The sequence below is a fragment of the Anoplolepis gracilipes genome, chromosome 3, assembly GCF_047496725.1.
Source record: "Anoplolepis gracilipes chromosome 3, ASM4749672v1, whole genome shotgun sequence".
Lineage (NCBI taxonomy): Eukaryota > Metazoa > Arthropoda > Insecta > Hymenoptera > Formicidae > Anoplolepis > Anoplolepis gracilipes.
Genome location: NC_132972.1, coordinates 1,048,976 through 1,065,449, shown reverse-complemented (window position 1 = coordinate 1,065,449; position 16,474 = coordinate 1,048,976). Strand labels below are relative to the sequence as shown.

The 16,474-nt window shown below is 34.9% G+C and overlaps 1 protein-coding gene across 1 annotated transcript; it reads left to right on the top strand.

The window, feature by feature from the left end:
- The first annotated feature begins 526 nt into the window (after window positions 1–526).
- Window positions 527–15,984, top strand: LOC140664112 (protein PTHB1). Its single transcript, XM_072888875.1, has 12 exons — window positions 527–911; window positions 1,733–1,821; window positions 5,900–6,164; window positions 6,680–6,927; window positions 7,211–7,341; window positions 9,294–9,471; window positions 9,659–9,904; window positions 10,731–10,973; window positions 12,269–12,552; window positions 13,260–13,430; window positions 14,877–15,014; window positions 15,444–15,984. The coding sequence occupies exons 1-12, from the start codon at window positions 637–639 to the stop codon at window positions 15,678–15,680; spliced, it is 2,505 nt and encodes an 834-aa protein (XP_072744976.1). The 5' UTR covers window positions 527–636; the 3' UTR covers window positions 15,681–15,984.
- The last annotated feature ends 490 nt before the right edge of the window (window positions 15,985–16,474 follow it).

The following is a 16,474-nucleotide window of genomic DNA, read 5'->3' as shown; positions in this document are numbered from 1 at the left end:
AATAAAGTACAATATCAGACAAATTTAAAAAAAATGGAGTTATACGTCTTCACACATGAAAAACTCTTTTCCTTCCTAAAAAATTACTTTTGTCCATCCAAACATACATATCTTATTAATATAACTTATTAATATAAATCTTAACATTTTACTATACTTGGCGACATCTCTGTAATACAAAAGATTGCATGAATTTAAGATTCTTTATCTTTAAAGCTGTTAAAAATTAGACCAAGAGTATTTCAAATTTGTTTAAATATAAATTAAATTATAGAAATGATTAAACAGCAATTCGTAATCCTTTAAAACATCTGCCAGTTTTTCCACGAAGCTTCTTGTACAGCAATTCGATCGCTGATGCGGGCTGCGCAATACATAAACGTTTCCTCGAAAAATACATATCTTCGATACTCAATGCGATAATGCGGAATTGCACCGTGATTTCGTTATGCATCTTTAATTAGCATTAGCTTCGATAAACTCCGTCTATATAATCGAAGACTATGTTGTGGCAGCGTGGCGTCATAGCAACCCGCCACAACCGGCATAAGGCAAAGTCCCGGCAGTGAATAGTCGTGAATAAATGTACTCTCTATGGTGTTTCGCGATGCCGAATTCTTGAATTCGGTTTAGAAAATGTCGTTATTTAAGACGAAAGAATGGTGGAGAACACAGTGTGGAGTGAACGAGTCTTTCGACAGGCGCAGCCTCCTGGTCGTGCCGTTGTTCGGCGCCGACCGGAAAGACATTATTGTCGTCGGCAGTCACAGTGGATATCTGCGGATATACAGCCCGTCGTCGCAATGGATAGAGGAGACGAAATTGCCGAGCAGCTACAAGTCCACGGATCTGATCATCGAGATGCAAATCGGCGATTGTATCATCGACACAAAGGCGGGAAAATTTGTCTCGTAAGTAAGGACACGATGTTTGCGAAGTGAAAGGATTATCAGCGTTTGTAATGCACTGTGAATTTTTTATTTCGAAATGCACGATTTTCGTAACAAAGATTTGCGAAAGTCAGGAGAATAATTTCGAAAGATTAAAATCAATTAATGTAAAAAAAACCTGAGTTCGAACTTTGTATAAGAATTATGTCACATAAAAACCAAAATTGGTAAATGAAAAAATAAAATAATAAAATAGATAAATAATTATAGAGCTCTTCAAAGATCCATCTAATATATGAGAGAGAGAAAGAGAGAGAGAGGGAGAGAGAGAGAGAGAGAAAGAGAAATTATTATTTAATAGACATTATATATATATTAACGACAAATACGTGATTTAATGATAATTATCAGACTCAAAGATTAGAATAAAATTAATAGTAAATTATATAGATATTAAAAATCGAAATGAAAAAGTTGATTTATTTTTATTGCCATCTACATATAAAAATTTCAAATTATTATTTAAAGTTTAAAATCATTATTTCATATAAAAAAGATAAAAGAGTACAAAATTTTTATGCTTTAGTTTATGATTTAGTTTATACCAATCTGTTCTTAATGTTACTTTAAATAGAGAATTGAGTATTGCAATATCTAAATATTTATTCTATGTGTATATATTTATGTTTATATTTACGTTTATAAATATTTTTTTATAAATTACATTTATTGTTTGGATTTTAAAGCATGTCACAAGTATCTTTAGCTAACAAAACTTGCAATTAACATTTTTATAATCTTTGTTCAAATAATATATTTTCATCGATACCGATCTGTTTCAGAGGCTCGCAAGATACACGACTTGCGATATTGACATCAACAAAACTCATCATTTACAGTATTGTTTGGAACCAGGGTTCTGTCGAGCATGGTTTGTGACGTAACACAAAATTTTATTAAGCTCTAAGACAACAAATTAAAATGCATATTTATTTTTTTATAATCTGCCAGCTCTTATTTCATCTTTTTGACTAATTTTACAAGCATTTTTTTTATTAAATTTAATAAATGACATCTTTTAAAGCGGAATGTACATAATACTTACATCATCATAAATAAATTATTCTTTTAGTGGCTTTAACTTGAAAAAAAAACTTCTTGGTATGCACAAATTACATAAAAACAGAGAAAATCGTTACTTTTGTCTCCAAAATTTTTCTTTTATTACAATCATTAATTGTGCGATAAAGCAATTTTTAAAAGAGATAGGCAGCATAACATAATAAGATCAAATTATCGTAAAGTTTACGATAGAATCGAGTGGAATTTTTACGGTGCTGATTTAAGAATAAATATCAATAAGAATATATCAAAATCTATATAAATAAAATTCATGTTTGTGTAGATAAAATATAGACATGTGAATACAAGTCTTTCCATTTTATGATATACAATTACCTTAATATCTTTGTTTTTATTGTTATTATCATTATTGCTATTATTGCTGTTATTGTCGCAATTATTAAATATTACATTAATTCCACTTACGAGTATTATCACTGTTGTCAATATTATTTTTATCATCATTATCCTATTATTCCATTATATATTGTTGCTTATTATTATAAATTTTAGGTTTAACACAACTTGTCTGAGGAGTGAATACGTAAGATTATTTTTTGCTGGACCTTTTGAAGAACTCAGAACCTGAGGCAAATCTTCCGAGAGCCGGTCCTGGCAACGTAGATAAAATATCCGCGAGCGCTGCGCCGCTAACGAACTGCGCAACGTTACGCATCACGAGAGCGCTAAATTATTCGCGCACGCGAATAATTCTCTGCAGCGAAATATATACAGATGGAAACCTCGCTACGGCAATATCTCGTGATGCGTCGATGCCTATTACGACAGAATGATTTTCGTCCGGCAGTGTCGTCACACAAGTCGTAAAACCGATATCACTTTGCGATATCGTATCGTTCTTTTGCAACATCGTGTTACGTGTTACAACGATGGTATAAGAATTGAAACAATCATTAAAGTTGTCATTGATGCTTTAAAATTTGTAGAATAATGAAAAAACAATTTTTTACACTACTTAATCGTAATATCAATTGTCGTGTTAATATATTAAGACTGTATTAGAGTAAGAGTTGCATAATAATCTATTCGATAATCAAAAAGTCTGCCCTGATAGACCAAAGGTTAAATTTTTAAATTTGCAAATTTTAAGATATCAAATATGCGGCATTTAATATAATAAAATTCATTAAGCATATAATTATCCTATTTTGCTGTAGCAATTATATAATTGTCGGATTTTTAACTACAATTCGAATTTTTATGTTACATCGATCGATCGATCTTTCTGATCACATCCCATATGTAACGCTAAATCTTATCGTCTGATCCATCGTTTTAATATTATGTATGATCTTCATACAATAGCAAATGATATTGATGATCAGACAATCGTATTAAATGCTAAATGTGAAGTATAAATATGAACTCCACTTGTTTATGCCGATCGTTTGGTCGTGCGATATCGCATATCAAAGAATGGAGAACGCGTCGCGCAGTCTCGTTCATTACAATCGCGGATTAATTGAAAACTTTATAATTTATCTCTTTTTTCTTTTTTTTTATTTTTTTTTTTTTTTGACACAATTATTTACATAACATTGGAAAAACTCTTAATTGTCTACAATCCGTTCGATTAGACGTATTCCTTGCGCAATTTGTAAAGTAAAAATGTCTCTAAGAAATCAAGAAAAAGAGGCAAATTTCATTTTAAAACGCCATATGTGAGAAATGTTCACCAATTAATACTAATGATTTATGCAGTTCTATGATGCGAGAAATTATGTATATAACCGCAGGGGAATATAGATCGTGATACAATGTTGATCATTAGAAGCTTACACAAATTATGTCTGCAATATACAACACTATTTTTATATGTATATTGTGTTAATATATTATAAAATATATAATAATGTTACGACCTAAAAAAATAATCTTTATGTACATCTCATAACCAACAACATCTAAACATATAATAATTTTGCATACTCTCAGGCGTGTATTTTATTAATTTAACACGTGTTTTCTCATCTTTTATTTCCCCCTGCTGATATTAATTAAATAAAATAAAACATATGTAAATAGACAAATTTTTATTAAATTCAATTTTTTTATTTAAGATGATAAAATATTTATCGGTTAAAATGATCGATTTGATCGTTCGTGTTTAAGACTGCTCTCGCGCTATAGTCCGAGATCGAGAGGCGCCTCGAGCTAATAACTCGTTAAATCCAGCCGATATTAGACGCAAGCAACAACACACGACCATCGAGCGTTTCGTAATAACTCGCGAACGCCGTTACGTCGTGACGCGTGTATATATATCTCTTTCGAGCGCGCGATTCCTCTCCCTGGACGGGCGTGGAGCGGAAAGCGAGAACCCCGATTATCTCTCTCTTCCGCGTGATGAAAAACCGCGCCGATTCCCGTTCCGTTCCGATTGCACGCTCGCGGGAAGAGTGCAAATTGCGCGCGAGTTGTCTTCGCGTGCACGTAAATTGCGCGACCGTCTGTGATTGACTTCTTTCGCGAGACCGCGTTGAGGACAGCAACGTCAACGCCTACTTCCTGCGACACCGAGATTCTTATAATATCCTTCTCACTCTCGCCAGAAACGAAAATCATTAAATGATATTAATTTCTTGTTTATTTCGTTAAAAATAAAAGTATCTCCTCAGCAAAATTCTTAATTTTCTTCTTCATATCTTCTTTCTTTTTTCATATTAAATATAGAATTTTCGAACAAAAATTCATACAATTCTCACCGTCGCCAGAAACGAAAATCATTAAGTGATATTAATTTCTTGTTTATTTCGTTAAAAATAAAAGTATCTTCTCAGCAAAATTTTTAATTTTCTTTTTTTTTTTTATATATATAAAATTTTCAAAGAAAAATCCAATTTTAGTTTTAATACAATAAGATTTATAAAAATAAATTTTATATACAAATAAATTATGTAAGACTAATATTCTGCAATAATTATCTCTTCATTTTTAATACCTTTTATTTTCTCCTCTTTTTCTCTGCACACTATTCGAATCAAGAAATCATGTTTACCCTGCTCTCACCTTTTTTCTCGCTCGCTCGTTATAACACTGACGTCGTGATATATGTAATACGCAAATCACCAATCACTCTCGTCTGGACGCTCAAACGCGGCCACAATGAATTGCCTGACCTATATACGGACAGGAATCACGATTGTTCGCCGGCTCGAGCCGCTTGTCTAACGCTGCTCGAGCTCGCACATCAATCTCGCGTATTTATTCTCTCGATAAACGGCAACGTATATGTGTACATGGACGTACATAATGCCTGATTTAATATCGAAATAAAATGCGCAGCAATGTATTAGAACAAATAAAACTTTTGCGTTAAGAAAATTTGCAGAAATCTCGAAATTGATTGAATAAAAAATAGGCATAAATGGAATGAAAGAAAATAATTTGGAAAAATCATATATCATCAGTGTCTATCGTAACTTGTTAAAATCTTCATAAAATATGCGTTATATGATATATTAATTGCATCATCAATCAGTTTAATTATTTTTGATGAAAGTAGGACCAGATGCTCATGCTATCGCATTGCTTCACTCTCGAACGATCAACACAGACTTTCATGCTTGTAAAAATAAAAAAAAAACATTTTTTTATTATGTTTATATTATGAGACCACAATCTAAAAAACAATCTGAAATCCTGAAAATCCTGATAATTTATTTAATCATTTTTTAAAAATTATAATACATAAATCGTAAAAGTAGAGAAAAACGTACTAACTTAATAAGAGGAAAAGAAAGAGGAAATATTTAGAAATTTTTTAAATCACGTTTTACGATTAAAATTTTAGACTTTAAGTTTTAGTTGAAGTTATTCAGAAATTGTTAATTTATACAATTGTTATTATTATACCTTGCTTCCAGGGGATCGTTGCGATCTGGAAGCCGTTTACGAGCATTTGCTGCCGCGATTTCCGGCGTCTTTGACGACGGGCCCGTTCGGCGGCGTGCGGGGCCGGGACTTCCTCTGTGTCCAGTGTCTGGACAGCACGCTTCTCTTCTACGAGCAGGAGACTCCCACCTTCAGCCTGGTTCTCGGGAATCGACTGCTGCCAGAGCCGATTGTCTACATTTCGCGGAACGACGTCTTCGTGACATCAAGCTCCTCGTGGAACCTCGAATGCTACAGGTTGTTACCATCCGTACGCGTTTTTCTGAGTAACCTGTCAATGAACACCTGCCGGTGTATATAGAGATAACATGGCCACAATGTATTAGATTGCAGCCTCGTCTTACGGGATTATGTGTGAGCTGAGGACGAATGAAAAGATACATAGCGCACAGTCATTAGAGTCTCGCAACAGAATGATGACAGAAAAATTGCTAATTAAGCAAAGATTGAAGGATCATTCATAGGCTCGATGTATGAAATGGAATATAATTATTACGATAAAAATAATAGCCAATTATTTAAAAAATTTTGCTTGAACGTATTTGCGTACATTATAGCAATGAAATTAATGTAGATAATAATAATGCAAAAATAGTAATAATAAAATAGAAGAAAGAGAAAGAGAAGCAAACATACAGAAAAATTTCTCACATTTTCAAAATTTCTGACGTGTCTCGTGTCTGTAAATTATTTGCTAATTTAGTGTTAATGAAATAAGATTATCGCAGAAATATGTATGTGTCATTTCGCAGATATAAGAGTATGGCGGAATTCGGAAGCAAGGATCGCTCGGAAGAGCCGAAGAACTTGGAACCGGATTGGAGTTACAATATCGGGGAAGCCATTCTCGACATCGACGCAGTTACCTTGAGCAGTTTCGAGGTCGGAATTCTCGTGCTCGGCGAAAAGAATCTCTACTGTTTAAAGGATAATTGCGTTTCTCTGAAGTACGCGAAGAGGCTTGAGTACAAGGCTCTCTGTTTTCAAGCCTACGTGATAGGTATTTAATTGACAGTAAACTTGGAAATTTATCAAATAAAAAGAAATAGAAGAAGAAGACGAATCGATTTATCTTGTTATCATTGCTTTAGTACTTTCTTCGGTAATTTTTTCTAAATACTTTTTTCTTCCTTTCTCTCTTTCTCACACAAAAGAAAAAAAAAAAAGAGAAACAAACAAGTCGGACAGAGAATCGTGCTCGTAAAGTTGATGCACGATGCGACACGTCTAATTACTTTTAACGGATAGAAAATAAGTGTGCTAATTGAGCATGATGCTTACAGAACCGGATGGCAAGCTGATGGTACTCGTAATCGCTGACACGAGCACCCTGATGATTTACGAGGGTACGACTCTTAAGTGGTCGGCTCAGCTGCCTCTTATTCCGGTCGCCGTAACTCGGGCACATTTTCAGGTAAACGATTGCATATTTCTATAACTCCTGACTCGAAAATGCATTTTGCGTTATTGAGAAAAAAGCTTCAAAGATTAATGTTTAATTTTTTATGAAATGGCAAGTTGTGTTATGTCAAATAACATCTGATATCATATATACGTTATCGTTAATTAACATTGAATACATATTCCGAGTTTTTCATACATTTTTTTCAATGTATAACATTGAAAAGAAAAAAAATAGAACATAAATGTATATATATATATATATATATATATATAATATAAAATTCTCAATATACATTTTAAGCATATAACAATTTGTACGATTTTCATACTGCAATCTGTCACAACATGAAAAAGATAAGACATACTTATCGACTTTTTTGCAACGCGCGGAGTCAACATATTTTTTTCAGAAAAAAAATCTTAGCTGCAGAGTTTGGTTCACATCGATAACCCATCGCGCGCGCGCGCGCGCTTTTATATATTTTAGTTTATCACCTCGTCCCTAAGAATACTAACGACACAGGAATAATGACTGAAAAGTTATATATATGTGACAAAACGGTTAACAATCTTCGCCGAAAATAGATGGAGATAAAAAATGGACTGACGAGAGATTATTCTGTCAGAAATGCATGAGAGAACTGCTCTTAAAAAAAAAGAGAGAGAGTGGCAAAGCAAACCTCAATGATGCGCATATCTATGTTCACGATAGTAAGCAATCAGAGCCGATGACATTTGACAAAGGAACGAGCGGGACCTTCATCATATCGGTGTTCCTCTTCCGTGTCGCATTATCGACACCGCCAGTCGTTGTTTTTCTGACAAGATTGTGCCAGACTCGGATCTATCGCGTCCTTGCTATCAGAAACCGAAAGTTTCTTTAGTACAGTATAGTACTAGACTATGCTTTAAAGAAAAGAAAATATCCTTGATTATTTAATTTTTTTTCTCATAAAATTCCTAATATAGAAATATAAACTTCTCACGCTAAAAAAATTTTTAGAGATATTAATCCATATTTTTAATACAAATTTAACGCTGGTTATGTTCGGGTAGTGTTGATTTTGATTTGTTGAATAAAAAAATTCCTACGTGAGATGAGATAATGAAATCGTTTATACAGATATAGTGTCTGATTATCTTTACGGGCTGTAACTTTTTTGTTTGTCGATTTTTCAAAAATATTCGAAACCATAAGAAAGGAAAAAATGGGTAAAGATAAGGGCGAGGAATGTGAAGATGACGATCGAGAGAAACGCTCAAGGCTCGAAGCGAGGCATCGGCAATGAAAGGCCGACCGGGAAAGAGAAAAAAAGACCGCAGAAAAGGACGAGGAGCCGGCAATTATCACCCTGGTTTTATCTTATCATCCTGCCGCAGAGCTAGCACGCGGCCAGCAAGGTTGCCATTGTTGTCTTTCCGGAGGACACAGAGCGCGCGAATTGCTGGCTAATTAGCTTAATACCGAGAACTCGGCTTCGTTAATCAGCAAGTTGTCGTCGCGACATAGTTGTTTCGCCTATACGCCGATGTAGACTTGGAAAACTAAATCAGCCGCGGAAAATAGCAACAAATAATTAGTTTTATTTTATCTTGGAAAAGCAGAAAGAAAAGAGAATTCACTTGCGTTCGAATTAAAATCCCATAAATAATCTACGTGTGGATTTTTTTAATTGAAATAGATAAAATTCACAGTTAGCCTTGATCGAAATGCCTAGCTGTAATTCAGAGCTCTTCAGAGAATTTTTAATTTTAAGGGTCAGAGACAATTTTTTATGGACAAGTCTTTAATTTTTAGTTGCTTTTACGACTCTGCAAGATAATGTCTATGATTATTACACGCAGGCTATTTCAGGTTTCTCGCAGCTCTTTCTTATCCGCAGTTTCTTTGACCAATTTAGGGATTTCTTCCTTTGCGAGGATGCGCGACTGTAATTCGGAGCTTGTTATCTATCTTTTTAGCACTTGGACGGAGTGATCGTCGTTCTCTCCGAAGAGGGCCAGCTGGAAGGTTGTTACTTGGGCTCGGAGCCGTCATTATTTATCGCGCCTCCTCTTCATCGACGCGGTTACGATTACGTGGCCGCCGAAGACGAACTCATGGAGCTCCGCAAGCTGGCAAAGAAAAATAAAACTTCCGGTATGGATAAACGTAAATTAATATACCCATAATAGTCATCATCGATGAGATATATATAAGGAATAATAATATATAATTAAATTTCCCCGAAGTCTCCGAATCATCGCGTTTCGTAATTGAATTTTATATAATTAAACTTTTATTAAACTTTTATTAATGTTCATTATCCTATAATTAAAATTATAAGGCAATCAACTGACTGACGTCACCATGGACGCCGAGCTGATAATATCTGTGACCGTGTCTCCGGATCTGGAACCCTGTGCGCGCGGAAATCGGGAAGACTTTAAGGACGACACAGAGAGTCGTAATTTAATGTGCAGAATCACCATAGAATTATCCACGTACACGACCTTACGCGACGTTCAAGTGTGCGTAGACGTTTCGAAGCCATTTGTCGCAGAGAAAGATTGCCACGTTATTTCCAATCTTTGTAAGCGAGTCACATAAAGTTGTATATTTACGGCGCGCCAAATTTGAATAAAGAAAATGGACATTCCAGAACTAAATTGAAAAATCATTGAAGTAAAAAGAAAAAGAAATTGAACGATATAATAATAATAATATAATATTTAACAAATCTATTAAATTTTCTATAATATTATAGGGTAAACTCGGGTAAGATGGCCATAGTTTTTTTAAATGCAAAAAACATACTTTTATTTTTGTGATTTTTTAATAGTGCTTGACATATTAGCTTCACTGAAGCTTAAATTACGTAATATTATCGAAATTAAAAGAAAAATATTTAATTGAAATTTTATATTATCAAAATAGTACAACATAAGCATTGGCCATAGTATTTATAAAAAAATAGTGAAAACGAAAATAAAAATTATATTTCAAATAAGAATTTACATATCTTTATAATATGTCTAACGTCGATCACGATAGCTTAACTGTAATTTATTCGACGTTGTAACAGTTTTTAGTGGACAAATGAAAAACTTTGCAGGTAGTGAAAAGTAAAAATATGATATAAGATTTACAATATCGTTATTTCGAACAATGTATGCACATAAACTACTGAAGAGACTAAATACCGATTATCTTTGATAATGACTAAAAAAGCGCACTATGTAACGATTATTGAAAAAATTACAATCTATGGCCATCTTTTCCGTATGGCCATCATATCCTAGTTTACTCTATATTATATGCGTCTTTCGAATTTCTCTTATTTTTTATCGAAACGATCAAATTACTGGAATGTCGCTGCTAATTTTCGGCCAATTAATCGCGAATACGCGAATTTAAAGGTGATCGACACACTCTACGCACGATGATCTACGCGACCGCGGATCTGCCGGCGTTGTCGTCAGACGTGAGAATCACGACGAGCTACGAGACAGCGGATCGTGGGATCCTGCGCGTACTTCAGAAGACAACCCAACTGCCCCTGAAGATGATGCTGAGAGTTTGCCCGCCCGAGAACACGTCCACCTTCACGGCGATCATCAAGTGCAGCGAGCCCCTCGTCGCTTTTAGCCAACTATTTCCCGGTAAATCCATCGTTTATAACGTTCTCTCCTTCCCCTGTCCCCCCTCCCCTCCTTAGTTTCGTGCCCAGGGCTGCAACCGTGATAAAACTATTCCTTCAAACATCTTTTCAATAAATTTTTTCCTGCAGCTTGTTATAATAAACTTTATTTATCATTACACTGTATGTGAGAATTAAATTAACTCTCGTAATGAGATTTTGATTCTATTTGTATTTAGCAGAGATGTATCGCGAGATAGTTGCATATAATTATAAAATTGTATTTCTTAAAATTTTCTTTTTATCGTAAAGAACAAAATATTATGCATAAGCTACGTAATATTGTACAGTTTAATTTTTTAACGTAATTAAAATACACGAGTAATTTAAAATTTAACATACACACAATTCGTAAAAATAAAATTCCACAAATATAATCGGTCAAAAGGAGACTGATTATTTACGTAGAATGACTCTTATATTTCACGCCTTTTATGATACCGCCCCTGCTGGTCTCACAATCGCCGCAAAAGAATTTCCTAAAAAGTCATGAATCTTTTTTACTCCCATTGCCTCGGTATTTCGCCCCCTCCCTCGTTCTCCGTCAGAAATTACGGGCCAGGAAATTGTGGCTAGAAAATTAGGATGTCTCGTTTGCGAACGGCGATATTAAAGAATCCAGTCTCTCTCCCTTTTCCTCTGGTTTATCTCTCTTCCTCTCTTATTCCAAGACTTTTAAATGCACGGACTCTCGGCCCACCTAATACGATAATCAGACGTCGTGCGGGGCCCCGGGAATCTTACCCGGACCTCTTCAATCACGGCGCATTTTCTTCCTTTTATCGGCCACTCGACTTTAACTTCTCGCATACCTGGTAGATTCGTAATTTAAAGTCGGATTCTCGTTAAGTGAATTCCATCTCTCCTCTGTGGCCGTTCAAAAATATCAATCATAAAAATGTCAACGACATTCTTTCTCCAGTGTCAATATGTCAAATATGAAATATAAAGACTGTTCTAGAATATTCAATTATAATTTTTAATTGCAAATTTTTACACCAATTTAAAATCAAACTTTTTTTTCTTAAAGAAAATTTCAAGAAAGATTAATATCTGTTGCATCTTTTTAACATGCATTATTTAATATATGCACATATCTTGAAAGATCAAATAAAAAATTGTTAAAACGTAAAGCCTAAATTTTCATTAAACAGCGAGATTTTCTAGTTTAATTGTAACCAAAAAATTAGCTTGCGAAGAAGATATTCTTAATTAAAGTCTTAATTAAAGACTTAATTTACAATAATTTTTTTATAGAACTTACAGGAGACGTGCAGAGGCAAAATTGGAATGCGCTTGGCTTGCAACACGTGCAAACTGGTAGCATAGTGACAATTATTTCCGGTGCTACAAGTAACAGATATCGAGTGCAATCGAACGACGGGCTTTCGATGGCCTTGGTGATTCAGCAGTTGGTGAATAGACTCAAAGACAAGGCCACCGGAAACTTTACGACCACCATCGCGCAAAATCATATACAGCTGGTTCAGTCTCAGATGGAGGCTCACTTTCATAGTCGCCAGGAGGCCGACAGAATCGCGGTATTTCGTTTAAATGAGAGTTTAATGCAAACTGCGTCTAATCTTGATTGAACGCGATGATCAAATAGCGTTTGATTTGCAGAAATGCATCCATATTTATAGACGAGACTTTTAATGTAATTTTAATTTTAATTTTTTTTAATTTCAAGCCGTACTCTTACCGATATTAACATTTTTATCCTTCTCTTACTTTTTTATTAATACTTTAATTTCTATTTTATTTTTCATCGTGCAACAAGTATGAAACATTAATAAATTAAAAATGTCCATATCAAATTTACATACAGGGTTTTCGAAAAGTCCGGAAACGGTCGATTATCTCAAAAATAAAGCATTTTAGAGAAAAATGTTTCAAATAAAAGTTGTTTGGTTCGAATAGCGCCATAACATTTTTCTCTAAAATGCTTTATTTTCGAGATATATTCGACCGTTTCCGGACTTTTCGAAAATCCTGTAATACATCGATATATATATATTACTTCGCAAAAATATATAGGAATTTTCAGAATTAATTTTTTATCTCTATTTCTCTTTCCTAAAAACTTATGCTCTTTCGTCGCTACCGTAAGATTTAAAATCAATTTCTCTCGCAATCGCACGATGACGACGTCGGCGGCGTGCGATTCATTAACATCGCCGTCGCCGTCGATTAATTACCCTCGTCTCTCTCCTTCTCGGCCTTATATTTTTTTTATTCGCAAGTATAGCACGAGATCGGGCTGCTATCGACCCAGTTGAGAAACATCGAGAGGAGGATGCTACGCGCCGTGAGGGAGCGAAACACCCGATCTCTGGCCACGACCGGACTGCCGTTCCTCTTGGAATCGACCTATCGCGCGATCTTCGCGCTTCTGGACGATCTCGCGATCGCACGAGCGGTAATTGAGCGAATTTCTTACTCTTTTTTTCCCTTTACAGCCAACTCGTTATGTGATCCATCTTAACCTTTACCATTATTCGACCTAGATACGACCAACGCTTGTGAATCTGATTTCGTTTTATCGTAAAATTATTAAAGTAATAATTTGATTTTCGTCAACGAATTTTCATATTTTATAACCACTGTAACTATTGTCACAGTGTATATTTTCTCTCTTAAAATTAAAAAATTAAAATTAAAAAAGATTTAATATTTTTAAATAAAAATTCTCTTTTTTTTTTTTTATATATAAGATTTTTTATTATATTTTTTTTATATAAAAATCTTCTTATTTTTGTAATCAATTAACTGCCAAATATTTTCATCCACAACTTTTATATAATTTTTGTCAGAAAAAAAAGTGATGAATATTCCTCGTATAATATATGCGATTAAAACTGCATAGGTTTATTGTTAGAATTAGGAATGCATCGGTATTGTTCGCAAGTTGCGCACGATAATTGGCCTGTATGATTGCTCGAGCTTATATTCATTCGATGCTGGCAGCGACGGCGAACGGCGACCGTAATCTCGATCGTATGAAATACACGAGAGAGCCGCATCGATGGCGATCGCGGCCGATACAATATGCCACACTTTATCACCCGCCGATCTGGAAGCGGAGATGGCGATCACGCCAGCGGTTTCGCGAAACCGTATCAACGCGGCTGGACCCGTTACCATGTGATCGTTACTCGATTCCTCTCTCGTCGCGCTCCAATGGCTTATTATTTGCGAGATTTATGACGCTGCCGGGGAAGGAAATTCGATGTGAGCCATGTTTAGATAGATAATGAAGAGAAAAACAACGAGAAGAATTGTTTCGCAGTCATTGTAGGCGGCTTGACCTAATAAAAGCGCGAGAAATCAAGGCAAATTAAAAATAATTGATGTATAATCGATGCATTTTTTGCGACTTCGTAATAAGAAGTTGCCTGCTATTGTTGGATTTCTTTCTATTCTATTAAATACAGTTAAATTCTTAGGAAGTACAATTAATCTGTGTATAATTGGCGGATGTGATTAAGAATCAAATTAAAATTAATAACTGGTATATTATTGGAGAAAGCGCGAGAATCGCTACTTCGAGGTGAATAAAAGTGAATTAGCAGGCAAGTTATTTATCCTGAAGTCGATCTTCCTTCAAGAATTATTTCAAGAGGGAATTAAAATTATTAATTAAGATATATAATTTTTAGAAATACTTCAAAATATTTAAAAAAAAAAGTTAAAAAAGAAAGCACTGAGAACCTGACTTTGCCAAAATGATATGTCAGTATCACTTTCTGACCCAAATTTCGGCTCGCATTGTCAGAACGAGCAGCATAGATAAATCGACGATATGCAAGTCTGTCAGTGTTATTCGTTTGACGTAACACGAGACGCGATAATTGGACTGTTGCAGGAACGAGAACGCACTGGCCACGGTTTGCGGTGTGCAGTGAGGTTACTGCTCCTGCTGTTGCGGCTTAATGTAAACGATGATAAGTACACGATGCTCGAAGCCGCGATCGGATTCGAGCCACAGCTGCGCGACGAACTCGTAAGTACTATCGGTCAATCTTTCCGCTTTAAGCAGGCAAAAGTAACATTCAATATATACGCGTCTAAAACATAATTTTTTATCAAAACTCTATTATTCCAAAATATTAATATACATGTTTAATTTATTTATAATCAATTTTGATATGTCAAATTTCTAAATATATGTATATTAATTTCTCACACACAAATAAATTAAACATGTATTATAAAATCTTTTTTAATTCATATACACACGCGATTTAAAATAAAATCGTAAATTTTGCACATAATTAGAAATATAAACATTTCTTCAGTTATAAGAATTAGATTAACTAACATGTTCGCCATCATCGTAGCGAGATGTCGTTATCGTTTGATTGACTGTGTCGCTGCCATTTCCTTTCTACTATTTTTTTTCCACTAAGCATACGATCGATCGGTTCCGCAGGACTGGGAAGAGATTGCCGATGTTAGCCTAAGCGCTTTCCTACGATCTACGTCTAGAAAATCCATCGGCCACCTGGACGCAAAGGCTACGACGTTGAGCAAGATGACGTCTGTCAAAGAATTCGCAAAATTAAAGAAGCGTTTGATTCACGCGGTCGAACGCCTCGATAGTTATCGAGAAACTACCGACATTGCCGAAAACGAACAATTGGAAACTGGCGATCGCGTTTCATCTTAAACATCCTTGTGTCATATTCTAATTTATTACTGTAGCTGCTTGAAATAAAAATAAAAATCGTAATTGATGTAAGCCATCTTGAACGAACAAAATCTGTTTATTTTTTTCAAAGAATAAATAAAAAATTCCAATTTATAATTACGATTTAGAAAACTTAAAAAAAAAAAAAAAAAAAAAAAAAAAGCGATATCTTAATGAGTTTTGTAAAAAAGAACAATTTAATTTCTCAAATCGGTTTTCAAAAAAATCCATCGACACATGATTGATCGCTTCATCATCCTTCACAAAATCCTCGAGAGTTATCTGCGCACATATATCAGGCGTATCACGAGTCGTATGATTGCACGTAATACGTATCGATACGCCGCTACGCAGGTGCGACGCACGTGTAGTATAATAATATTATATTATGCACGGACGCTGTCAAGTCGAACGTGGTTTACGTAAGTGCATCTACACGCGCCGGCGCTGCGGCAATAATTCCATTCGATATGCCTGCGGCATATTATCGAAATAGGCAAAGTCGAACGGCGTAACGTATAGTTGGAGTGATTCACTGGCTGGCGCCACGATTCCGCTTTTTCGAGGCTAATTAATGAGAAGAATGTACGAGATGAGGGAGGGTATGTGTTTAAGTCCACGGGACCAATAACAGTCCCGCGCTTTGTTCGCGATAATTTTCTTACAAGAGCATTCGCGCGCTATATAATGTATGCAAAGTGCCTGCCTCGCGTAGAATGGAAAGGATCGTAAAAATTTTTCAGATCCTAGGCTGCAAGCACGATATAAAGCTA

Bases quoted from the DNA above. Each gene is read 5' to 3' on its own strand.
- LOC140664112 (XM_072888875.1), top strand. From the start codon at position 637: ATGTCGTTATTTAAGACGAAAGAATGGTGGAGAACACAGTGTGGAGTG. The intron at 9,472-9,658 runs GTATGGATAAAC...TAAAATTATAAG, and splicing joins AAAGAAAAATAAAACTTCCG to GCAATCAACTGACTGACGTC. The intron at 15,015-15,443 runs GTAAGTACTATC...TCGGTTCCGCAG, and splicing joins CACAGCTGCGCGACGAACTC to GACTGGGAAGAGATTGCCGA.